Genomic DNA, 23,593 nt, shown 5'->3' with positions numbered 1-23,593 from the left:
AGACAGAATCTCCATAGATGCAGTAATGGTGGCTAGATAAAAAATGAAAATAAATTAACTAAAAAAAATAGATGAAAATAAAAAGGTAACCTAAAATGTACTTATTTTTCCTTATTGTTTGTTTATTTATACCACTGCACCATTTCTCCGGTAATGGTATTTTGCCTGGAATATTAGTGGATAAAATAAATCAGTTATTTTGTTCTTCACAAATAAATTCATCTCCACATTACTTACAACTTTTGTAACTGCCTTTTAGCATTTGCTTTCTGGATGAGATATTTGGGAGATATCTAAGTTCAGCAGCAATCCCTGTTAATAATTCTCAAAGCCATGAGCATTGGCAGCAGATAACATAAATATGTGAGGGTCCTGAATTATCATGGTTTATAAAGTTTATGTTGAACAATATGATCTCGGAGCTATGAGGAGCTGCCAAGTTGTTTTCATTTGTGTGTATTTTCTTCATATCGAAGGGCGACTATTATGTTCGGAACATTTTCCAACTGTAGGACACTATAGTAATGAAATGGAGATGCTGAATTATATTCCTTATTCTTTATTATATGGTAATTATGTTTTGTACTCTGCAGAATTGATTTGATGCACGTTTAAGAATGTCAAACATGGAACATGCTTAATATTGCAGGATGTTAACAAGAGAAATCAATTTGTGTAAAAAGATATGCTCCATTCCAGCCTAATCACATTTACAGTAGTCTAATTGAAACCAGTTCTTTTAGGCTTGACTAAGTTAAGCCTTCTGAGAGGTCGGTGGATCTATTCCAAGATCTACTGCTAAGATCAGATCGAGATTCAGTTAATGCTGATAATTTAATGGGTTCTGTCATCAACCAGTCCTTAAATTACAGGATTGTTACACTGACCTTAATTCCATTTTTGGAGCTGCACATTTTATTTGTAACGTAAGCCTAAACTACTGAACTGCTGGGTTCCTGTGCAGATCAGGAACAATGTAGGAGGGAGCCTTTTGTGACTAACAATTTTTATTCAGTGGCACAAGTTTTATCAGCTGAACCTCATCAGTTGTCATCAGAAGCATAAAGTACAGCAATTCAAATGTATCTTCCCAGGCTGCTCATTTTGTGCTCTCTCCAATATTCCACAATACTGACTACATTTAGATATGTATTTATTACTCAATCAATAATATGATGTTTTATAGTATACTATAATTATTACAATATAATATGACATCATATAATTATATTTTATATTTGTAAATATCTACTATACTGTAATATTATTTATAAATATAAATATATTTTATATTTTTATATTTTATTGTACATTTGTATATTTTATTGTACATATTCTTATTACTCTTTAGACCCTATTATACTGCTCCAGTGTGTTTGTGTGTGGTGTGTGTGTGTGTATATACAGGTAGTCCTCAACGTCCATTCAAAATTGAGCCCAGCATAATGTTGCTAAGTGAGAAATTTGTAAAGTTAGTTTTTACGATTTTTCTTGCCACATTTGTTAAGTGATTCACTGCCATTGTTAAATTAGTAACATCGTCGTTAAGCGAGTCCAGTTTCCCCATTGACTTTGCTTGTGAGAAGGTCGGAAAAGAGGATCACGTGACCCCCGAGACCTTGCAGCCTTCATAAAGTGTGAGTCAGTTGTCAAGCATCCAATTATCGCACGACCATGGGGGGATACTGCAATGGCCGTAAGTGCGAAAAATGCCCCTTTTTTTCAGTGCCGTTGTAACTTCGAATGGCATGTGGAAGAGACTTTCATCCCGCAGGGGATAGACAGTGGCTACAATGATACATACATGTGCATGTGCATGTGTGTGTGTGTGTGTGAGAGAGAGAGCAGGGGGGGGAGCGAGAAGTGTTCTGTGATTGGATGTTGTATTGCATTTGGCTTTATGGCTGTAATAAGCAATTGTTGGCGTCTTTATTATGGTGATTACATAAATAAATGTGCTTAAATTACAATGACTTGGGAACATGTAGGAGAACCAGTTTACTCCTCTCTTGGTATTCCTGTAGCTGGTTACCCTTATTTGTACTATATACATGCAGGCATTTTGGGGTGATAACCAACATTACACTTCAGAATTCTGCTGATTATTTTTAAAGCAATGGGTTATAATTCATAGTTCAAACTGATACATTATTATAGTGCTTTTGATATCTGAAAAAAAAAACCAATTTAACTCTGTAAACTTCCAATTAGGGAGGTATTTTCAGGTTAATTATAGCTCCATATATAATATAATTTAAGTTTTTCTTTTAGTGTTGTCATAGAAACTGGGGAAGTATTTACTGTAGGCTTGATTGTTTAATACGTATAGGCACTTTTTTTTTATATATTTCCCAATCACCTTAAGATAGAGTCAATGAAGAGAAATGTTCTCGGGGTTCTGAAGTTTGTGAGGAACATATTAAGTTGTGAGATATTTTTTAAAAAAAAAAAATTAATCAATTGGCCACTAGAGGGCAGCAAAGAGTAGGTAGGTTCGGTTGCTTTCTTTAATTTCCTTCAGATTTTTAAGACGCTCTTTTTTCCCTACAAAAATATTCCTTTCTCCTCTTATTTTCCATACTACAACAATCCTAGGAGGTGAATTGGGCTGAGAGAGGGTAATCGATCCAAAGTCACCCAGCTGGTTTTTCATGCCTAAAGTGGGACTCTAGTCAGGTTTCAATTCAATTCAATTCAATTTATTAAATTTATATGCCGCCCTTTTCCCCCGAAGGGGACTCAGGGCGGCTCACAACTCGAAAGCCAGGTTTCTTGGCTTCTAAGCCTGGAGTCTTCACCAATGCACCCACCTGACTCTCACTAGAACTTCTTGTTATGCATTCAAAATGTGACCCCTGGATAAAGTTATTGAAGAGATTTGAGTTTAAGAAAATATTTTATTGCAAAGACGGTTCTACCCTTCAAAATACTTTGAATGAAGTAGCTGCAGAGGTGGGATTCAGCCGGTCCTGTCTGGATTGGGTGAACAAGTAGCGGCGGCTGCGGGAGGCTCCGCCCACCCCCGCCCCGGTGGAATGCGTGAACACTGCGCATGCGCAGAAGGCGGTGCGCATGGGCAGACACGGCACCTGTGATCACATTTGCAAACCACTAGGGAAGGTAAGTGAATCTGCATAAACTGGGATTCTAGCCTCTTTTGTAACCAGAGGATGCTGAATGCAGAAGAAATCCCCCTTCAACATGTGGAGGAAGCCCCATACCCACCCTGTAGCTTAGCCCATATGGAACTGGTCTCCAAGGTTAGGAATGGTAGGTGTGTGCTGAACGTTTATCAGATGCTTTGGGTTGCACTGTATACCAGTTAAGGTTAGGGTTAAGAGGAAGAAAGTGTCTGTGAAGGCTAAAGTTCTGATGCCCATCACAGTCAAAACAGAACTGCAGAAAAGGCTCCTGGGCTAGAAACTGGATAGAAAATGGTGCTTCAGAAGAGATCTGATAGACCAACCAATTGGCAGAGCAAATCATTGACACAAGTAACCTCTTCTAGGCACGCTAGGATGGCCACATGAAATGACTTGTGATAATAATATTCAAACCATTTCTTCTATACCCAAACCCGTCTTTGGTCTGCCTTAGCAGCAAGTTGTTAGGGTATATTAGTGACATTGTGAGGACATATCTTGAGGAAATGGAAGCAGGCTGTTACACTCACACGCACAAATAGAAAGGCAACACACATATACCTCCCTAGATTAATACAATACAATACAATACAATACAATACAATAAAGTACAATACAATACAATAGCAGAGTTGGAAGGGACCTTGGAGGTCTTCTGGTCCAGCCCCCTGCCTAGGCAGAAAACCCTATACCATTTCAGACAAAGGGCTATCCAACATCTTCTTAAAGACTTCCAGTGTTGGGGCATTCACAACTTCTGGAGGCAACTTCTGTTCCACTGATTAATTGTTCTGACTGTCCGGAAATTTCTCCTCAATTCTAAGTTGCTTCTCTCCTTGATTAGTTTCCACCCATTCCTTCTTGTTCTGCCCTCAGGTGCCTTGGAGAATAGCTTGACTCCCTCTTCTTTGGGGCGACCCCTGAGATATTGGAAGACTGCTATCCTGTCTCCCCTAGTCCTTCTTTTCATTAAACTAGACATCCCCAGTTCCTGCAACCGTTCTTCATATGTTTTAGCCTCCAGTCCCCTAATCATCTTTGTTGCTCTTTTTTACACTCTTTCTAGAGTCTCCATGTATTTTCTACATCGTGGCAACCAAAACTGAATGCGGTATTCCAAGTGTGGCCTTTCCAAGGCCTTATAAAGTGGTATTCACCCTTCACGTGATCTTGATTCTATCCCTCTGTTGATGCAGCCTAGAACTGTGTTGGCTTTTTTGGTAGCTGCTGCCCACGGCTGGCTCCTATTTAAATGCTTGTCCACTAGGACTTCAAGATCCCTCTCACAGTTACTACTGTTGAGCAAGGTACCACCTATACTGTACCTGTGCATTTCATTTTTCTTGCCTAAATGTAGAAGCTTACTCTTTTTCACCATTGAATTTCATTTTATTAGATAGTGCCCAATGTTCAAGTTTGTCAAGATCCTTCTGTATCTTAAGCCTTAAGTCTTCTGGAGTGTTGGCTATTCCTGCCAGCTTAGTGTCATCTGCAAATTTGATAAGTTCCCCATTTATTCCCTCATCCAAATCATTGATGAAAATGTTGAAGAGTACTGGGCCTAAAACAGAGCCTTGGGGTACTCCATTGCATGCTTCCCTCCATGTAGATGCAGTTCCATTGAGGACGACACGTTGAGTGTGGTTGGTCAGCCAGTTATGAATCCACCTGGTGGTGATTCTGTCTAACCCACATTCTTCTACTTTATCTAGTAGTAAGATATGGTCTACCTTATCAAATGCCTTACTGAAGTCCAAGTAAACTATATCGACGGCATTCCTCTGGTCCACTAATTTGGTCACTTTGTCAAAGAATGCAATAAGATTAGTCTGGCAGGATCTGTTTTTGACAAACCCATGTTGGCTTTTGGCTATTACTTCGTTTACTTCTAGGTGTTCGCTAATTCGTTGCTTGATTATCTTTTCCAGAATCTTTCCTGGTATTGAGTTCGGGGTGATAGGTCTGTAGTTTCCTGGATCTGTTTTTTCCCCCTTTTTTGGAGATGGGGAAAAAAATAGATTAGATCCTTTGATCTTCACAGCCCCAAAAATAGAGCCAACACAGAGCCGGTTTGTGGTTAAGCTGCTGGATTAGAAACCAGAAAAGTACAGGAAGTCCTTGGGTTAGAGTCCAACATTTATGTTGCTAAGCAAAACATTTGTTGTGAATTTACCCCATTTTATGACATTTCTTGATACCGTTGTTAAGTGAATCATTGCAGTTGTTAAGTTACTAATACGGTTGTTACGTGAATCTGGCTTCCCCACTTGACTTTGCTTGTCAGAAGGTCACAAAAGCGTATTCCATAACCCCTGGACACTGGAACTGTCATAAATGTGAACCAGTTGCCAAACAACCTGATTTTGATCCCAAAATGCTGCAATGGTCGTAAGTGTGAAAAATGGTCCAAAGTCACTTTTTTTCAGTGCCGTTGTAACTTTGAACGGTCGCTAAATGGATTATTGTAAGACGAGGACCACCTGTAAGGGTTTTAGTTCTTCCCTTGGGGAAAGGTGACTTTGGGGCAGGAATGGTTGTTGTGGGGAACCTGTGTGTCATTTTGAGTTGTGCAAAATAAAGGATGGATATAAATACAATAGCAACAGCAATAACAACAGCAACATCTATAGCACAACATAATTACTCCCCGCAGAAAAGAAACATTTGTGATACAGATGAAACTGGAGAAATGTCCTCTGGACACTGAAGATAAAAAGGTTAAAAAAGAATTCCCGAAGCTTGTTTAAACCAGCTTTGGAGCAGATGTACAATACTTTTTCCAGATCTATCAGTTAAAGAGAATGATTATAATTTTGCTCTCTGTACTGCGCATACACAAACGCACACTGCCATCCATTCAAATGGTTTTACAGATGCATTTCCAACTCAGCCCAATTATACTTGACAAATGCTTCAAATTTATTATATTTATTTGATAAACGTAAATATTTAAGCGAAACTCACAGACAAAACTCAGTTTTATTGTAATAATGAAACAGATTTATAAACTCATGTTCCACCCCGCAATATTTTTATTTGGTTATGCATCTTTATCTAATTATTGATTCAAGAAGGAGCTTTCGATTTCTGCATAGTTCACATTTTTAAATTTTGGCACAGAATATTGTTTTCATTGTGTTGAAATGCCAGAGTTGTTTAGCAGTTACATAATACTGGTATTGAAAATATGTGTTTCCATTATGAGATATCCACATATTTTTAAAGCATTTGAAAATAACTTATATTTGATATGTATGGTAAACATGTTGCAATTAGCCAAAGACCATGTATACTTGTTTACTATATCATTTCAAAATACATTATTGCTTATAAAAAGTATGTAGTTGGCCCTTGATGGAAATATAAATCTGTTTCAAATTGCTTGAAGCAGATTTTTGAGAAAGGCAAACAGATATAAAGGTAAGCATGATAGATTTGTTTGTTTATTTTCTTTAAGTATTTTTTTCAAAAGTAGTAGTTAGGCAATATTTAAATAGAGTTGCAATCAGTACAGTTCGAAATATGTAAATATTCTCGTGTTTACTAGATTATTCCCTGTGTTGATGAAAAATGTGAATGATGGGAAACATCCAACTGCAATATTTTTATATTATGTACAATAAAGAATACATTTCTTTATTGCATTCTTATTTTTCTCAACATATTCATTTCTTTCAGGGCTAAATTCACAGTATGCCCCAAAGTCACAATCCTGTGGAGGTTGTGACGGATTGAGATTTCAATAATTTCACTAAAATAATTTGGATTTGTTCTATGTTACGATCTATCTTTCAAAAATAAATTGCAAAAGTTAAATTTCAATGTAAAAATTACCTTACATCTTTTTAAAGCGCACATCAGCTATAAGGTTGGGATGATAGCAGATAAAACCCATTATTTTTAAAATATGTCAGCTTATGTTCATAACTGGATACTCTTAAGATTGACTTCAAGCCTAATCATGTAGTCTTTCAACTGATATGAAGCTGTAATGATAATTGTAGTCCGAGCCTCTTCGTCAAAGATAACAAAATCTTGCCAAAATCATGTTGCTCTGCATGGCCGGATTATTGTTCTGTGCTGACATATGGTTAGAATTCTCAGGTGCATTTTATCCATTACCTAAGAAAACTAAAATTACTTTCAGTCACTCACTGGCTAAGACTGTTTTGCTAACCATATATGCCTTATATTCTGCAACATATGTGAAGATTTTCTGATTTAAAAAATATAGTATATAACAGCACAGGCAAGCTAGTTTGGTGGAGAAGTTAATGTCTTCAATAGCGGCATACTGTTAACAAAACTCATTAAGAGAGAAATTTTTAAGACTTTGAAGCCAAAATAACTTTAAATATTGAACTTCTAAAGCAGCTTTAGAAAATGTGTAAATCCTACACACTATTTTATTATTATCTCTATTCCGTGTTGAAAATTTGTGGCAAAACCAGCAACAAAAATAAGTATTATTTGTTATAAATATTATTATTGCAATCCAATAAGCTGCCAGTGTGCCTGGGGTAAGTGATCAGCTAAGAGTAGTCGTGTAGCAAAATGCTAAAACTTGCTAAAGACATGGAGATTGCCTGTGTAAATAATACAACATTTTTCAAATACCAGGGCCGTACTTCCTCAGACGAAACTAGCTAAGATGTGCGATAATCACACAAAGCCAAGATTCAATTATTTAAGCTCAGCTAGGTGGCAGCATCTATCCAGAATAGGGACAGTTGAACCCAGTGAGTCCTTGGGTGGGAGAACTGTGTAAAATCCGAGAGCTTTCATCAAGAGTGAGAAGCCAAAAATGCATTATAGGAGAAGGCAAAGCAAAAAGAATTCCTAATCAAAGAGAGTATTTGCTGCTCGGGGTTCAATGAAAGGTCCTTGGCCCTCTCTGGGCTGGTTATTTCTTGCAGATGTTTCATTGCTCAAACTGTGTAACGTCATCAGTAGTAGTCAGTATACCTAGTTTGGGCAATGAAACATCTGCAAGAAAACAATCAAGCTGAAAGAGCAGCGAGGACCCTTCAGAAAGACATCCATATTTTTGCCGAAAAAAGTACATGGATGTATCTACGACATCAACATGAGTTGATCTTGACTTGAAGAAGTCTTGACTTCACAGCCCTTATATCTAATAATATTTGATCTAAACACAAATAGTTGGTAAGTGCTTATATATGCAAAGGTCAATGATGATCAGTGTCCCCCAGTTTGGAATCCTGGGCATGGACAGTAAAGTTTGGGAAAGCAGATAAGGGAAGAAAGAATCACAACGTCAACTCCCAGCATTGTCATGGGAGACGAGGGTTGAGTGCATTCCACACACACGTGGTCGGCTGGAGTCAGATCTCAGATTACTGCAGCTGGCTTGGGAGGGGTGGATCTTATAGGAGAATGTGATCTATGACACAGACTGAGGGGAGGGGGGGACAGGGGTCAAAGGTTAGCAATAAATCAAACCAAACATAGACTTGACTGCGAACAGACCTTGCCTAACGGTGCTCCTAATAGATGACTAGTTTTGGATTGAAAACTTGATTTGATACTTATGAATCAATTAGGGCACTTTTAGGAAATCTGAATTCCAACGTTTTGCCTCAATGGATTTATCTGAAACACATTTTAGGTAATATCTGACGTAGGTAAGCATTTTTAGAAAATGCATGCGATAAGACCTGATCCAATAAGATGAGATCAACAATGTCAGTAACATAACTGAATTATTAATCATATGTTGGACTGGATAAGAATGTTTTGATTTGCCATCTAATGAAAGAAAATCATGAATTAAATCTGCATTTCTGATAACATGTATGAGTATTCAAAAATATAAGCTGCCTATTTCCTTCATTCTGTTGTAAAGTAAGTATATGATCGTCTTCCCATTTGGCGTTTGAAGAAAATCATGTCATGGATGGATGGATGGATGGATGGATGGTTGGATGGATGGATACAGTAGATAGATAGCAATAGCACTTACATAATGCTTTACAGTGCTTTTACAGCCCTCTCTAAGCAGTTTACAGAGTCAGCATCTTGCCCCCGACAATCTGAGTCGTCATTTTACCAACTTCGGAAGGATGGAAGGATGACTCAACCTTGAGCCTGATGAGCTTTGAACTGTCAAATTGCAGGCAGCCGGCAGTCAGTAGACGTAGCCTGCAATACTGTATTCTAACCACTGTGCCGGGTAGGTAGGTAGGTAGGTAGGTAGGTAGGTAGATAGATAGATAGATAGATAGTTAGATAGATGATAGATAGATAGTTAGATGGATGGATGGATGGATGGATGGATGGATGGATAGATAGATAGATAGATAGATAGATAGATAGATAGATAGATAGATAGATGATGGATGGATGGATGGATGGATAGATAGATAGATAAATGATAGATAGATAGATAGATGATAGATAGATAGATAGATAGATAGATGATAGATAGATGGGTGGATGGATGGATGGATGGATGGATAGATAGATGATAGATAGATAGATAGATGATGATGATAGATAGATAGATAGATAGATAGATAGATAGATAGATAGATAGATGATTGATTGATAGATAGATAGATAGATAGATAGATAGATAGATAGATAATTTAAATATTCTGCTTCACCCATCTGGGAGATTCTTAATTTTTGCTCCAAGGTATTGCATCTGAGATGATTCAGCAGACTCACCCAAGAGTTTGTGTGATTTTTGCTTCCGTAGAAATAGTAGAGAACGGAGCAGAGATGGAGTAGAATGCAGCTGTAGGATATTTTTGGGGTAACAGCTAATTGAGGATTTCTCTGCCAAGTGATAACAGCGTATCTTTCAGGCCATGCTGTGTTTCTGGCTGACTGAAATAGTGATTGTCTGAAAATTAAGACAATCAAGTGAAGGCTGCATTCTGCCTTCCCTTTGATAATGATGGGTAGCACTTAACTCAGAAGATTACATTTCTAATTAAAAGCTGGATTTTAGCTGACCAAAGGCTTTACGTTGAAGCTCAGCACATATGACAATTTAAATCTACACATACACAAAAGTAAGCATTCTTGAGTTGATGTGGCTCGTGCATAGGATTGCACCAATATCCAGTCAGTTTAATTGTAATAACTCATTGTTGCATGAGTTTGCTTTTGAATAATGTATTACAGGTAGTCCCCGACCACAACTGACCTCAACATTTCTATTGTTTAGTGAGATATTTGTTAAGTGAGTTTTGCCCCATTTAACGAGCTTTCTTGCTCAGTTGTTAAGTGAATCGCCACAGTTGATTAGTTAGTTTTCAAGTGAATCTAGCTTCCCCACTGATTTTGCTTGTAAGAAGGTCACAAAAGGTGATCACATCATCTTGGGACAGAGTAACGGTCATAAATATGAACCTGTTGCCAAGCAACTGAATTTTGATCACATGATCCTGGGGATGCTACAAAGGTCGTAAGTGAGAAAAACGGCCATAGGTCACTTTTTTCCACTTTTGAATGGTCATTAAATGAACAATTGTAAGTTGAGGGAGTGGTGGCGGGAGATAATGTAATTTATTTTCCTCTTCTGCGAGAATCCTCTGGTTTTGCAACAGGTAGTTATGTCAATTTTTTTCCTTGGGGAATGAAAAAGTCAGTGAACTCCGTGAGTTTCAAGTAGCTTTTGTACTATTCTTCTATTATATTGCTTTCCTTTATTAGTGATATTTAAATGACCATCAGAATGCAAATAATCACTGCAAGTATCTTATTGCAGAACAAAAAAAGAAACAGCTTTGCAGAGCAAGGCTGAAATAGTCTGCTTAATTAGTTATATATAGTTGCACTGATTAAAATGTATTATTCTAAAGGAAAATACTTTACCCCAGATTAGTGATTTAAAAGAGATTGAATTGAATGCCTGCATTTGGCAATGGGCAAAGCTGTAGGCTACTCTTCAACATCATAATGGTTTTCCTGAATTAATTTCCACTGTACGTTATTGAACAATTTCTGTCATGCCAGATACTGAGTTTAACCAAGACCACAATTATGCAGGGATTTTTATTAGCACATGAAAAAGGAAGCATCGCCTCTTACAACTACAAATGTTAAAAGACAGATTTAGTCTTACTGTAACTGCTCAGGATAGTGATGAAACCTTTGAACAGAGAAGTGCTGGAGCATCTTTTGATGTTCAGGTTTGGCCCTGCACAGCTTTTTCTCAAGTTGATATCTCTATATCTATCTATCTATCTATCTATCTATCTATCTATCTATCTATCTATCTATCTATCTATCTATCTATCTATCCATCCATCCATCCATCCATCCATCCATCCATCCATCCATCCATCCATCCAAGGTGGCACAGTGGTTAGGGTGCAGTACTGAAGGCCACCACAGCTGACTGTTAGCTGCAGTTCAGCGGTTCTAATCTCACCGGCTCAAGGTTGACTCAGCCTTCCATCCTTCCGAGGTGGGTGAAATGAAGACCCAGATTGTTGGGGGCGATATGCTGACTCTGTAAACCGCTTAGAGAGGGCTGAAAGCCCTATGAAGCGGTATATAAGTCTAACTGCTATTGCTATTGCTATCTATCTGTCTATCTATCTATCTATCTATCATCTATCTATCTATCTATCCATCCATCCATCCATCCATCCATCCATCCATCCATCCATCCAAGGTGGCGCAGTGGTTATGGTGCAGCACTGCAGGCCACTTCAGCTGACTGTTACCTGCAGTTCGGCGGTTCAAATCTCACCGGCTCAAAGGTTGACTCAGCCTTCCATCCTTCCAAGGTGGGTGAAATGAGGACCCAGACTGTGGGGGCAATATGCTGGCTCTGTAAACCGCTTAGAGAGGGCTGAAAGCCCTATGAAGCAGTATATAAGTCTAACTGCTATTGCTATTGCTATCCATCCATCCATCCATCCATCCATCCATCCATCCATCCATCCATCCATCCATCCTTTAAATCCTACTTCTTAAAGATGGACAGTTGGATCCCAAAACTGGAGATAACAGAGGAAGTCATTAACAAAACAGCAGACTCTCTGTCAGCCTTTTGAAGAAGGCAAGATTGAGATACAGAAGGAGCAGGGTTTTCAAGACCGCCGTTTCTTCTTATAGGGTAAAATAATAGAATCCTATCAGATGGTACTGCTCTGAATTTATTTCTCAAGTATTCTACTTTCTCAGGAGTGAGTTGTCTTTTCTCTACTCTTAATAGTTTTCGTACTCTTCCCATTTTCTAAGGTCGAATCTACTTTCTTTCGTACTCTGTACTTCAGGAGAACAAAAAGGGAAGATTGTGAAAGAGAAACAAGGCCATTTACAGCAAGGAGGCAGAGAACATATACGGTGCCTGGGTCCTGAAAAAGCCCCATTGTTCAGCTATTAGGAACTGAAACAGATGCTAAGGGAATTTATTTGCTTGTGAAATGGCAGGCTGTCATTAGCTCAAAAATATACAAGAGAATTTCCAAAACTTACAAAGTCCCTTAACAAATATCATTTTCTAGTAATCCACATAGGGATATATGATATTGCAAAGAACACCTACTTTATCACAATGAACATTGAAAATCTAGGAAGAAAACTCAAGCACAATTGCAAATAATTCCAAAAGGAATGGAAAACCGTGGAAAAAGCCGGTATGAATTATAGTGCACAAAAGGTATTAGCAAAAATCAGAAATTGAGAAAATATACAGAGGGGATAATGTGTCAATTTATTTATAACTGCTGCAAAGAAGTTTTTTGTTCTGGTTCCTTTCTCTTTTATTTCTTATTTACTTAACTTGTCTTTTCCTTCTTCAGAAGTATTTTTACTCAGTAAAGACATTTAATAAGATTAATGAAAAGGACGCAGATGGAAAAATAATCTGTGGGTAAGATCATCATGGCTGTTGAGAAGAGCACAGGGCCTTTTACTGCCCCTGGATCTGTAAACAATTATTTAAAATTCTGGGAGTGAGGGAGTCTCTGCAGTTGGTGAATGGGTGGCTCTGTGGGAACCCAACTCAGTGATGCAGCCGATGAAAGCAATCCAAGAACCAGAGAAGATGTCAGAAACCGATCTGGGCCTGGAGATCAGCTGTGCATCTGCAGCGACAGCAATGAGCAGTGATGTGTGTTTGCCTGGAGATGCTGCCAATCAGCTGCTGGGCCCTAAGCTGCTGGCTGGTGGCACCGAGAGCTTGTTCAGTTGTGGAAAAGGCATCTGCTATTGACTGCTGAGTGAGGGTAATGGCAGTGAGCCATCACTGGCCTCAGATGCTCCATTGCTAAGGGGGAGGAAGGTACTAGGAAACAGAAGCCACAGGAACAGGGTCAGACTGGCAGCTGAGTTGAAGGTTAGCAATAGCAATAGCAGTTAGACTTATATACCGCTTCATAGGGCTTTCAGCCCTCTCTAAGCGGTTTACAGAGTCAGCATATTGCCCCCAACAACAATCCGGGTCCTCATTTTACCCACCTCGGAAGGATGGAAGGCTGAGTCAACCTTGAGCCGGTGAGATTAGAACCGCTGAACTGCAGATAGCAGTCAGCTGAAGTGGCCTGCAGTACTGCACCCTAACCACTGCGCCACCTCGGCTTGGGTTAGCCCAAGTCCTGCAGTTTCTATGGAATCCATAAGCAGTGGCCATCTTAATCTACCACATGGGATTTCCCTGGGATTGCAAGAAAGTGATGGATGGGTTGTCTGTTCCAATGGCTGGTGGGGCCTTTTCCATTGTGTCTGTCAGCAGCACCAGAGGAGGACTGAGAAGACTAGAACTTTTGATCTCTGGTTTAGGAAAATTGTAGTGGAAGTTCTTTCCAGACTGGGGGGCAACTGAGGCTTATTCCCTTGCTGTGGGAGTATGGTGGCAATGGTCTTCTCCTTAGATCACCCAAGACCATAATTGGTGTAGAGAGGTCTGTATGAATGCCCCGAAAAATCAGGGTGTATATTGTGATACGTGCGGTGATGAAAAACTGGCATGATCCGATTACCACTGATTTCAGAAAGAGATGTGGATAAAGCAGGGGGTCCCAACCAGGGGGGTGCAAATCAATATTCCAGGGGGTGCAAAAACTTGAGTTTAGAAGTTTCAAAATTATACTGTACATGTATATGCATATGATTATTTTTTAAAAGGGTGCAAGAATATGTCATAAGCATTCTAGTGGTGTGGGGTATAGAAAAGGTGGGGAACCCCCGGATAAAAGATTCTGACAAGCTAGCTGGTCAGGGAGAGATTACAGGCTCTTGACAAGTTGGTTTGATGCAGGGAACGGACATCTTCCAGCTTCTGGGCTCAGTTACAATGTCTAAGATTATCGGTGGCCCTGGCTTTAGGCTGCTGCTGATTAGTGCCAGTGTCATGGCTCCTTCACTTAATAACCAAGAAAGAAACCACTCAACTCCATGTTTCAGAATTAAGTGTACTTTTACTGATTATAAACGATGAGAAGCAAAGCAAAGCTGGATCTGAGCAAAAGAGCACGAAAGCAATAGATATCAATACATGGAAGAGCCAAGGTGGCGCAGTGGTTAAATGCAGCACTGCAGGCTACTGCTAGATCAGCAGTTCAGCGGTTCAAATCTCACCGGCTCAGGGTTGACTCAGCCTTCCATCCTTCCGAGGTGGGTGAAATGAGGACCCGGATTGTGGGGGGCAATATGCTGACTCTCTGTAAACCGCTTAGAGAGGGCTGAAAGCCCTATGAAGCGGTATATAAGTCTACTGCTATTGCTATTGCTATATGATTCATCCCCTTCCCCTTGGTACCCCGGTCCATAGTCCAATCATATATCACCCAACTGTCAGGTGGGAGACATCTTCAAAAATCCTCATCAGGTTGGAATGCCGGACAGTTGGCCTCGGCGGGAAACTCCCCTCCTTCCGCATGCGCAAACGAATGGTGAGAACGACCCCCAATTAACAGTTCTCCTGCACAGATTATTTCCCTCACCCAAATACCAGGCCCTCCCTCCCCGTTTCAATGGCAGCCGAAAAGCAAGCAGCAAAACAGAAGCTGACAGCCAGGTTAGCTTGCAATAGGTTCTTACCATGGATGAAAAAGGTGGCCCACTGTGCATTACTGAGGCCTTGATAAGCCCCGAGGGAGGGGCCTTTTCTTAGCAATGTGCCCCCTTATGGGAGAATCTGGCACTGAGTTACAGGAAGGAGACATCAAGAGAAATAGCAGTCTTGAATCATTGCTATGCAGGAAGCGGCACAGAAAGGATCCTCCCTTGTGCCTTTTGTGTTGTTGTCACCATGGAATAACATTTACCCCCCACCCTCCCAATCCAAATGACTTGATCTTGCTTGCTTTCTGAAAAGCTCTAAAGATCTGGCTGTCCCCCAGGTTCTCCTGAGGTCAGGAGGCTTTGTAAATCCACTCTGAATCTACCACCGGGCCTCCGGTGAAGTGTCTCCTATTATATTTTAGTTTTTGTTCCTTTAAATTGTCTACAAAAGCCCCGACTCACCTGTCAAGCGGACAGCTATCTGAACAAAATGCATAAATAAGTAAACAAAACAACTGCTGATATACTGATATAAAGATGACAACATGGTGATAGAAAAGGCAGAACAGCCTTGACTCAAGTCTTGTAGAAGAAGAGCTTCCATGTTTTACCAGGTCAACCGTGAAGAGAAGGGCAGGGATGGAGTCTAGAGTTTATACAAACAAACAGACAGAACAAGCAAACCTTATATCTACACCTGCTATTAGCACAGCAGCTTTCATTATTTGAATCAGAAAGGAACATGTACAAAGAAAAGAGAAAAAAATCCCTAAGCAATATAATCTACTAAGTAATAATATATTAAGTAACTTAGTTATTTACCGGTACCTTTTTTTTCCAATAAAATATGTGTCCTCCTATTTCATACCTCATAAATTCATTGTGTGTCCAATCAGACTTGGCCAATAAAGAATATTCTGTTCTATATCCTTTGTCCTTCTCCACAAATGATAGCATTCATAGCCGTGGATCATTTTACCCTTACCTTCCATTTTAGAATAAACCAAGATACAAATCAGTTCATTGGTCAGCCAGGAAAACCTGTTTATTTTAACTAACTTTACGTTTACAGGGCCAGATGAGCTCTATCCCAGAGTAGATAACAATACCAATACAACAATGAAGAAGATGATGATGATGGATTGACTGACTGTTTACCCATTGTACCTGACTAATCTTGGAGATTTGAATGAAGCATCAGACAATTAGAGGAGGACATATATAGCAGTTAGCAATAGCAGTTAGACTTATATACTGCCCCCACAGTCTGGGTCCTCATTTCACCCACCTGAGCCGCCCTGAGTCCCCTTAGGGAAAAGGGCGGCATATAAATGTAATCAAATCAAATCACCTCGGAAGGATGGAAGGCTGAGTCAACCCTGAGCCGGTGAGATTAGAACCGCCGAACTGCAGATAACAGTCAGCTGAAGTGGCCTGCAGTACTGCACCCTAACCACTGCGCCACCTCAGCTCCTTTATATAGTATCTGATAGCAGTTAGACTTATATAGCGCTTCATAGGGCTTTCAGCCCTCTCTAAGCGGTTTACAGAGTCAGCATATCGCCCCCAACAACAATCCGGGTCCTCATTTCACCCACCTCGGAAGGATGGAAGGCTGAGTCAACCTTGAGCCGGTGAGATTAGAACTGCCGAACTGCAGATAACAGTCAGCTGAGGTGGCCTGTAGTTCTGCATTTAACCACTGTGCCACCTCGGCTCGATATAGTATCTATTTTCAAAAAGGGGAAGAGAATAGTTCAGGGAATTACAACCAAACAATCTGTGATTGCTGGGAAAATTCTACAGAAGGCCACAAAGAGATTAATTTGTAAGGATGAAGTATGTGATAATTACTTGAAGTCATAATGGATTTGTCAAAAATCTTTTTTCCCAGCTACTTTAGCTCATTTTTGGACTGGTAATATCTTTTGCCAATTATGGGCGTGCTGTAGACTGGATATATTTTTATTTTAGCAAAATGTTTGATAAAATGTCCCGTGTTATGCTGATTATCTGGCTAGCATGAACATTAACATAGCTGACGCAAAACTCAAGTACTCATCGATGGTTATTCATCAAACTGGAATGAGGCATTGTGTGGGGTTCCACCGAGTTCAGCCTTGAATCTCCTACAGACCTACAGCTTCTTACAAAAAGTAGCTGTGCTGTGTTTAGCCAGTAAGTTGAGCTCTAGAGACTGTAAGGATTAAATATTCTTAGCGTATTACTCAGAAGAAAGAAGAGGTCAAAATGAAATCACAAAAACTGCACTTGGGATTTTTCATCCTTATAAGATCATGGCTGGAACCAAAAAAGAATAAAATTTACGCTTTATTTAAAGTCACAACGAAAAATATCATTGAATGCTCATAAAGATACTATGTACCTACCAGAGTCGTTTTAACCAAAGAATATTTTATCACAAATTCCTAGGAGATTTGTTCTAAGAATCCAAAATAATAGGCACTGGTTCACAGAGACATTATTTGATCTAAAAGAAAATGTGGCATAAAATAAGATGTTTGGTTTTTTAACCTTCATGTTAGTAAAATATTTGCATTATTTTAGTTTGGATTCTCATGCAAAATGACCGGAGGATATGTACTTATCACACAGATACTCATAAGTTGTAATGCATTATCCTGCAAAATATTGATTTTCAATAAGCAAGGAACTTTCAGGACCTTGGATAGCTCAGAACAAAGCTTAACTGTAATACAGGCAGTCCTTGACTTAGGACCACAAGTGAGCCCGATATTTTTGTTCTAAGTGAGACATTTATTAAATGAGTTTTGCTCCATTTTAAGACCTTTCTCCTCCCCCCCGGTTATTAAGTGAATCACTGCAGTTGTTAAATTAGTAACACGGTTGTTAAGTGAATCTGGTTTTCCCATTGACTTTGCTTATCACATGACCCCGGAACACTGCAATGTTCATAAGTGTGAGTCAGTTCCCAAGTACCTGAATTTTGATCATGTGACCATGAGAATGCTGCAACGGTCTTAAGTGTGAAAAACTGTCATATGTCACTTTTTTCAGTGCTGTTGTAATTTTGGACAGTCACTAAACCAGTGTTTCTCAACCTTGGCAACTTGAAGATGTCCGGACTTCAACTCCCAGAATTCCCCAGCCAGCATTCGCTGGCTGGGGAATTCTGGAAGTTGAAGTCCGGACATCTTCAAGTTGCCAAGGTTGAGAAACACTGCATTAAACGAACTGTTGTAAATGAAGGACTGCCTGTACATCCTTTTTCTCATAGTAGTATTGTCTACAGAGAGCCCGCTGAAGCTGCCCTAGGAGTCCTTCTCCTTGTGAATGTTGACGCTGATTCTTAAAAGAACCATGTCTATTTCTTCAGTGTTAGTGGGGGAAATGTTGGGACAGATTTGGGAGATGGGCTGGGAGAGGAAACTTTTCATAATTATGAATCTCAGTCCAGAGTTAAGAATCATGTTAGGGATAACATGCTGGGAGTGGATACTGAGTTCTCATTTCAAAGTTGAATGGATTTTGCATCTTTGGAGATGGAGTCTCAAGAGAAATGACAACAAGATCCCAAAGAAAGAAATGTTTTATTTTCATAGAATGACCTATAAAGTAAGCGTAGATTGGGGACACTACTACCAAGAGTAGCTGGATAGTGATTGGTGCATAAGTTAAATATTTTTTTAAAAGTAAAATGTCTAGAAGGCTTTTAAGTAAACTTTCATTGTATATCCCGAAAGCACTAATTTTTGTTAAACTGTATGGATTATTTTTGTGTATTACTGTAGTCCGATAGAAATGAAGATCACTGATTAAGGTTTTTATAAACCTACTTCTGTCAAATCCACTCTGGTTAGCAGATTTTTAGATATAATGTTAGTTACTTAGATTATATTACAAAAGAATGGGCAAAGTTGATTGAAACTCATGGACTTCAATGAGAATTAAACGGAAAAAAATTGCAGATATATTTTGAACTTGATACCTTAGTTTGAGAATTGTGATCATTTGAACACCTACTTTTTTTATAAGAATGGTCCCAGTTTGTTTAATTGTAAGAGGTGGCAGGTTTCACAATATATCTACTTTGGATGTTGAATTTACTGGACTTCAGGAGGAATACGGGGGAAAATAAGTATACTGTCGTTTGTTATCTGTATGCCTGAAGTTTTCAGGACAGTGATAGAGTTATTCATACGTAGCCTTGATGTAATGACACTATTACCCAATATCAAGCATATGGCTGTCTAGGAGACATTGCAAATGAATCTGTATACAACTTTTCATTATGTGAGTTTAAGAGAAAAAAAACATGTTATTTCTTTGCAGGGAGCTTATCTTATCCAGTATTGATATTGATGCAACTGGAATGTGGGAGTGCTTGATTAGCAATTCCTACGGAAGCATTTCTAAGCAGGTGGAAATCGTTGTACTAGAAACAGCCGCACCTTATTGTCCTGCTGAGAGAGTAATTAACAATAAGGGAGATTTCAGGTAAGATTTTTCTTTTTTAAAAATTGTTTCAGTCATCAGATTACGATATTTTTCTTTCTTTTTTCTTATGGAAACTCTACAGGTTGCTTTTCCTGAACAGAAAGTTCTTCGGGGTTGAGCCCTGGGATTAATATCTAGTAAAATAAAATCAGATGATGCCACATTGGTTTCTTAGCTTGTATTAGTTTTGGAAGCTTTATTTAAAGTTACGAATAGCAGGGATATAGTGGAGCAAACAAAAAAAAATAATAGTTTCTCTTCAACTGCACATCAAAATAAACTGGTTGGTTGGTTAGTTGCTAGTTTAATCTGTGTAAACCCAGTTTGGGACTTTTCAAACCATGGCTTATTGTGAGTTATTCAACTGCAGTTTATTTAAAAGTGAAATCAACTGTGGCTCATTGCAGTATCAGTCCAGCTGATATATTATTCCAAAAGACAAAAGGACTAGTTAGTAAGCGTTTTTTCTATACAAATTAAGCATGAAACCACTGTGAATTCTGAAGGAGACTTCAAGATACCTTTTTACCCTATATTCTTTGTCCCTCGGTAAAGAAAATATTTCTCCCAAAATAACATTATCGTGAATCTGTCAACATCTGCCTTTATTTTTAGACACACTTTATTAGACGCATGCCTTCAGTTTTGTTTCAGAACTATTTCAAGAAGGTTACAGTATATTCTTACCTGCTTCAGGAACAGATTTGGTTGGCTAATATGTACAGTTTCCCCCCACAAAAAATATGAAGCACATAAATCACACAACTTTCCTCAACTGAAAGGATTAGTTGTATGCAAGAAATGTTGGTTTGAGTATTTTAAATAACAGCTTCACAACCATGTAGATAATCACTTATGAATCTGGAAAAAACACAATATGACATAATTTATAGTGCTTTGCTGTATTTTAAACCCATCAATTATAATCAAGACTTTGAGTGGGCTTGAATTCGTTTTTTTTTTTTTTGAAGCCAGGCCAGTTTTAAGAGCTATTGAGATATACATGGAACACAATTTTGAGCTTCATGAAGCAGAGATTTTGGAATATCCACTTATCAAATTTAATAGCTGCTGATACCAATATTAGACATATAAAGCTTATACAGCATCACTAATAGGCTTAGAGATGGAAGAAGGATATTTCACAAACAGAGTTGGAAGCCTACTGGCAAACAACATGGACATCATCAGAGATGGCCAATGAAAATTTCTAGTTTGGGGAGAAGCCCAGGGAATATTCTTAGAAGTGGAGGAGGGAGCCAAATGCTCCAGAATATATATAGATAGAGCAAAATCAACTTTATTAAAAGCCGAAAATGTTGCTTTCCTAGTAGAGGAAAAAAAACTCATTTTAAAATTCCTGAATAGTGGTTATACACTCAGGGAGTTGGGAATTGCTTCATTTTGACTGATAACAATTAAAAAAGAGAAGAGACTAGAGAGAAAGGAATGTTGCCTGGAATCAAAACTAAAAGCTTTTGTTTCTCCGTTTGCTGAATACGCTCTCTCTTAAATTCTGAATACCCCTCAAAAATCATCTTGCCCACAATAGTCTCCAAAATAGGCCTACAATCCCAAAATTAAATTTGCAAAAATTACTGATTCCTTGTTAGATATTCTTTAGGTTGCATGATTTTGTGATATTTAAGGACAGTACTTTAATATACTTATATGACATGGAGAGTGTGATTGCAAACATTTAATGCGACTTGACAGCTTCATGAGTTTTCCATTTAAAATTTATTTCTATTTTTTGGCATCAGATGTTCTAATATTACATGATGATATTTGAAAAGACTGTTAAGCCCTAGAACGTCTTAAGTTGTGCAGATATATAATTCAACTTACAATAGTTCATTTAATGATCGTTCAAAGTTACAATGGCACTGAAAAAGTGGCATGACCATTTTTCACACTAATGACCATTGCTGAATCCCCATGACCGCCGGATCAAAATTCAGATGCTTGGCAACTAATTGATATTTATGACAATTGCAGTGCCCTGGGGTCATGTGATCAGCTTCTGCAACCTTCTGACAAGCAAAGTCAACGGGGAAACCAGATTCACTTAACAACCATGTTACTAACTTGAGAGCTGCAGTGATTCACTTAACAACTATGACAAAGAAGGTCGTAAAGTGGGGCAAAATTCGCTTAACAAATGTGTCGCTTAGCAATGGAAATTTTGGACTCAATTGAGGTTGTGAGTCAAGGACTACCTCTATGCCCGTGATGACGAACCTATGGCACGCGTGCAACAGGTGGCACATGGAGCCATATCGGAGGGCACGTGAGGTGTTGCCCTGTGTCAGCTCCAGCGCTGTGTGTGCGGTTCGCCTTTCCCAGGCTTCAGGAAAGTCTCCGGAGCCTGTGGATGGCGAAAAGGGCCCAACGGGCCTACTGGAAGTCCAGAGGTTTCAGTGATGCATGTGCAGAGAGGAGCGTGTGTGTGTGTGTTGTGAGTGCATGCATTGCATCGTGGGTGTGTGCATGCACAAACACACATGCTATGGTGTGTGCGCCCTTTTGGCAGCCAAGCAAAAAAACGTTTGCCATCACTGTTGTATACTATCCATGTGTCGGCAGCAGAAACATGCTTTGAGCCCCCTTAAACCCCTCGGCTGAAGAATTCTGGCTGTTGGGATCCAGGAGAAGAGCCTTTTCTTCCATGGCTCTTGCCCTTTGGAACATCTTACCCTCCCTGAGTGAGATTTGCTCCCACCCTTCTGGCCTTCCATAACAGCCCGAAGACTGGTTGGCTTTGGGCCCCAACTCAGGAGCTTCATTCTGGAGGCGTTTGATGGATTAAGAGGAGATTCCCACCTACCCCCTGCACATCTCACACCCTCCCTAACCTTTAATCGTAGCTTTAATCTTTTCTCTGATTGCAATGCTATTTTATTATTTGTAGAAAGATTTATGTGTCATGGTTTTATAGCTTTTAACGTTGCAGGCCTCCCAGATTCATCCAGAGATGAGATACGTGCCATCAAATTTAATAAATAAAATAATAAAATAAACTTCGGGCAAGGCCCATAAAAATCTGGGAGGGCCACAACTTGCTGATCCCTTCCCTACATTCTTCTGGGTGATTTTCTTTTTAAAATAAATCATACTGGGATACTTACTAGCAGATATGAAAGCAGTAAAGCTTCTTGCTACTAAAAGTAACGTTGTTCCTGAAGTAAGGTGACCAGATTTTCAGATTGGTAAAGAGGGACACCTTTGACCGGGGGGGGGGGGGGGGGGCTTGATTAAAAATTTTATACGGAGCAACAAAAATTTTCATACAACGCAAAAATAGTATTGTAATATTTTTTTTTTATTTCGACATAACTACAATTGACAAATATAAATTGTAACTGTTGCCAAACATCAAAATTTTGATCACGTGACCATGAGGATGCTGCAACGGTCGCTAAGTGTGAAAATGGTCGCTAAGTGTGAAAAATGGTCATCAGCCACTTTTTTCAATGCCATTGTAACTTTGGTCACTAAGCCCATTATACCACCTTTCTTGCCACAGTTCTTAAGTGAATAACTGCAGCTGGTATTTTGTATTGAATCTTTTTAAAAACAGTCTAAGGCAATTTAAAAAAAGATTCTATCCTACCTATTCTTTTTTATTTGCTATAGAAAACATGGCATCTTTTTTTCCCATTCATTTTATAAAATTAAGGCCCTCTGACTAAAAACTATGACTAAGAACTAAGGAGAATTAGACTAAAACTTTCAGGGTTGTCAAGTAGAATATAGTTGGTTGGAAAAGAGCCAAGGTGGCGCAGTGGTTAAATGCAGCACTGCAGGCTACTGCTAGATCAGCAGGTCAGCGGTTCAAATCTCACCGGCTCAGGGTTGACTCAGCCTTCCATCCTTCCGAGGTGGGTAAAATGAGGACCCAGATTGTTGGGGGCAATATGCTGACTCTCTGTAAACCGCTTAGAGAGGCCTGAAAGGCCTATGAAGCGGTATATAAGTCTACT

The 23,593-nt window shown here is 39.2% G+C and overlaps 1 protein-coding gene across 2 annotated transcripts in view; it reads left to right on the top strand.

Annotated features, from left to right (window-relative positions):
- Nucleotides 1–23,593, top strand: part of ADGRA1 (adhesion G protein-coupled receptor A1) — a 324,929-nt gene that overhangs the window by 131,887 nt on the left and 169,449 nt on the right. For both annotated transcript variants that reach the window (XM_032232081.1, XM_032232080.1), the window contains exon 8: nt 19,446–19,610. In XM_032232081.1, coding sequence (XP_032087972.1) covers nt 19,446–19,610 — 165 coding nt within the window. The remainder of the gene's footprint in view (nt 1–19,445; nt 19,611–23,593) is intronic.

Source organism: Thamnophis elegans, chromosome 15 (genome assembly GCF_009769535.1).
Source record: "Thamnophis elegans isolate rThaEle1 chromosome 15, rThaEle1.pri, whole genome shotgun sequence".
Taxonomy (NCBI): Eukaryota; Metazoa; Chordata; class Lepidosauria; order Squamata; family Colubridae; genus Thamnophis; species Thamnophis elegans.
The sequence above is the reverse complement of the archived record's forward strand: the minus strand, read 5'-3'. Positions and strand labels throughout refer to the sequence as shown.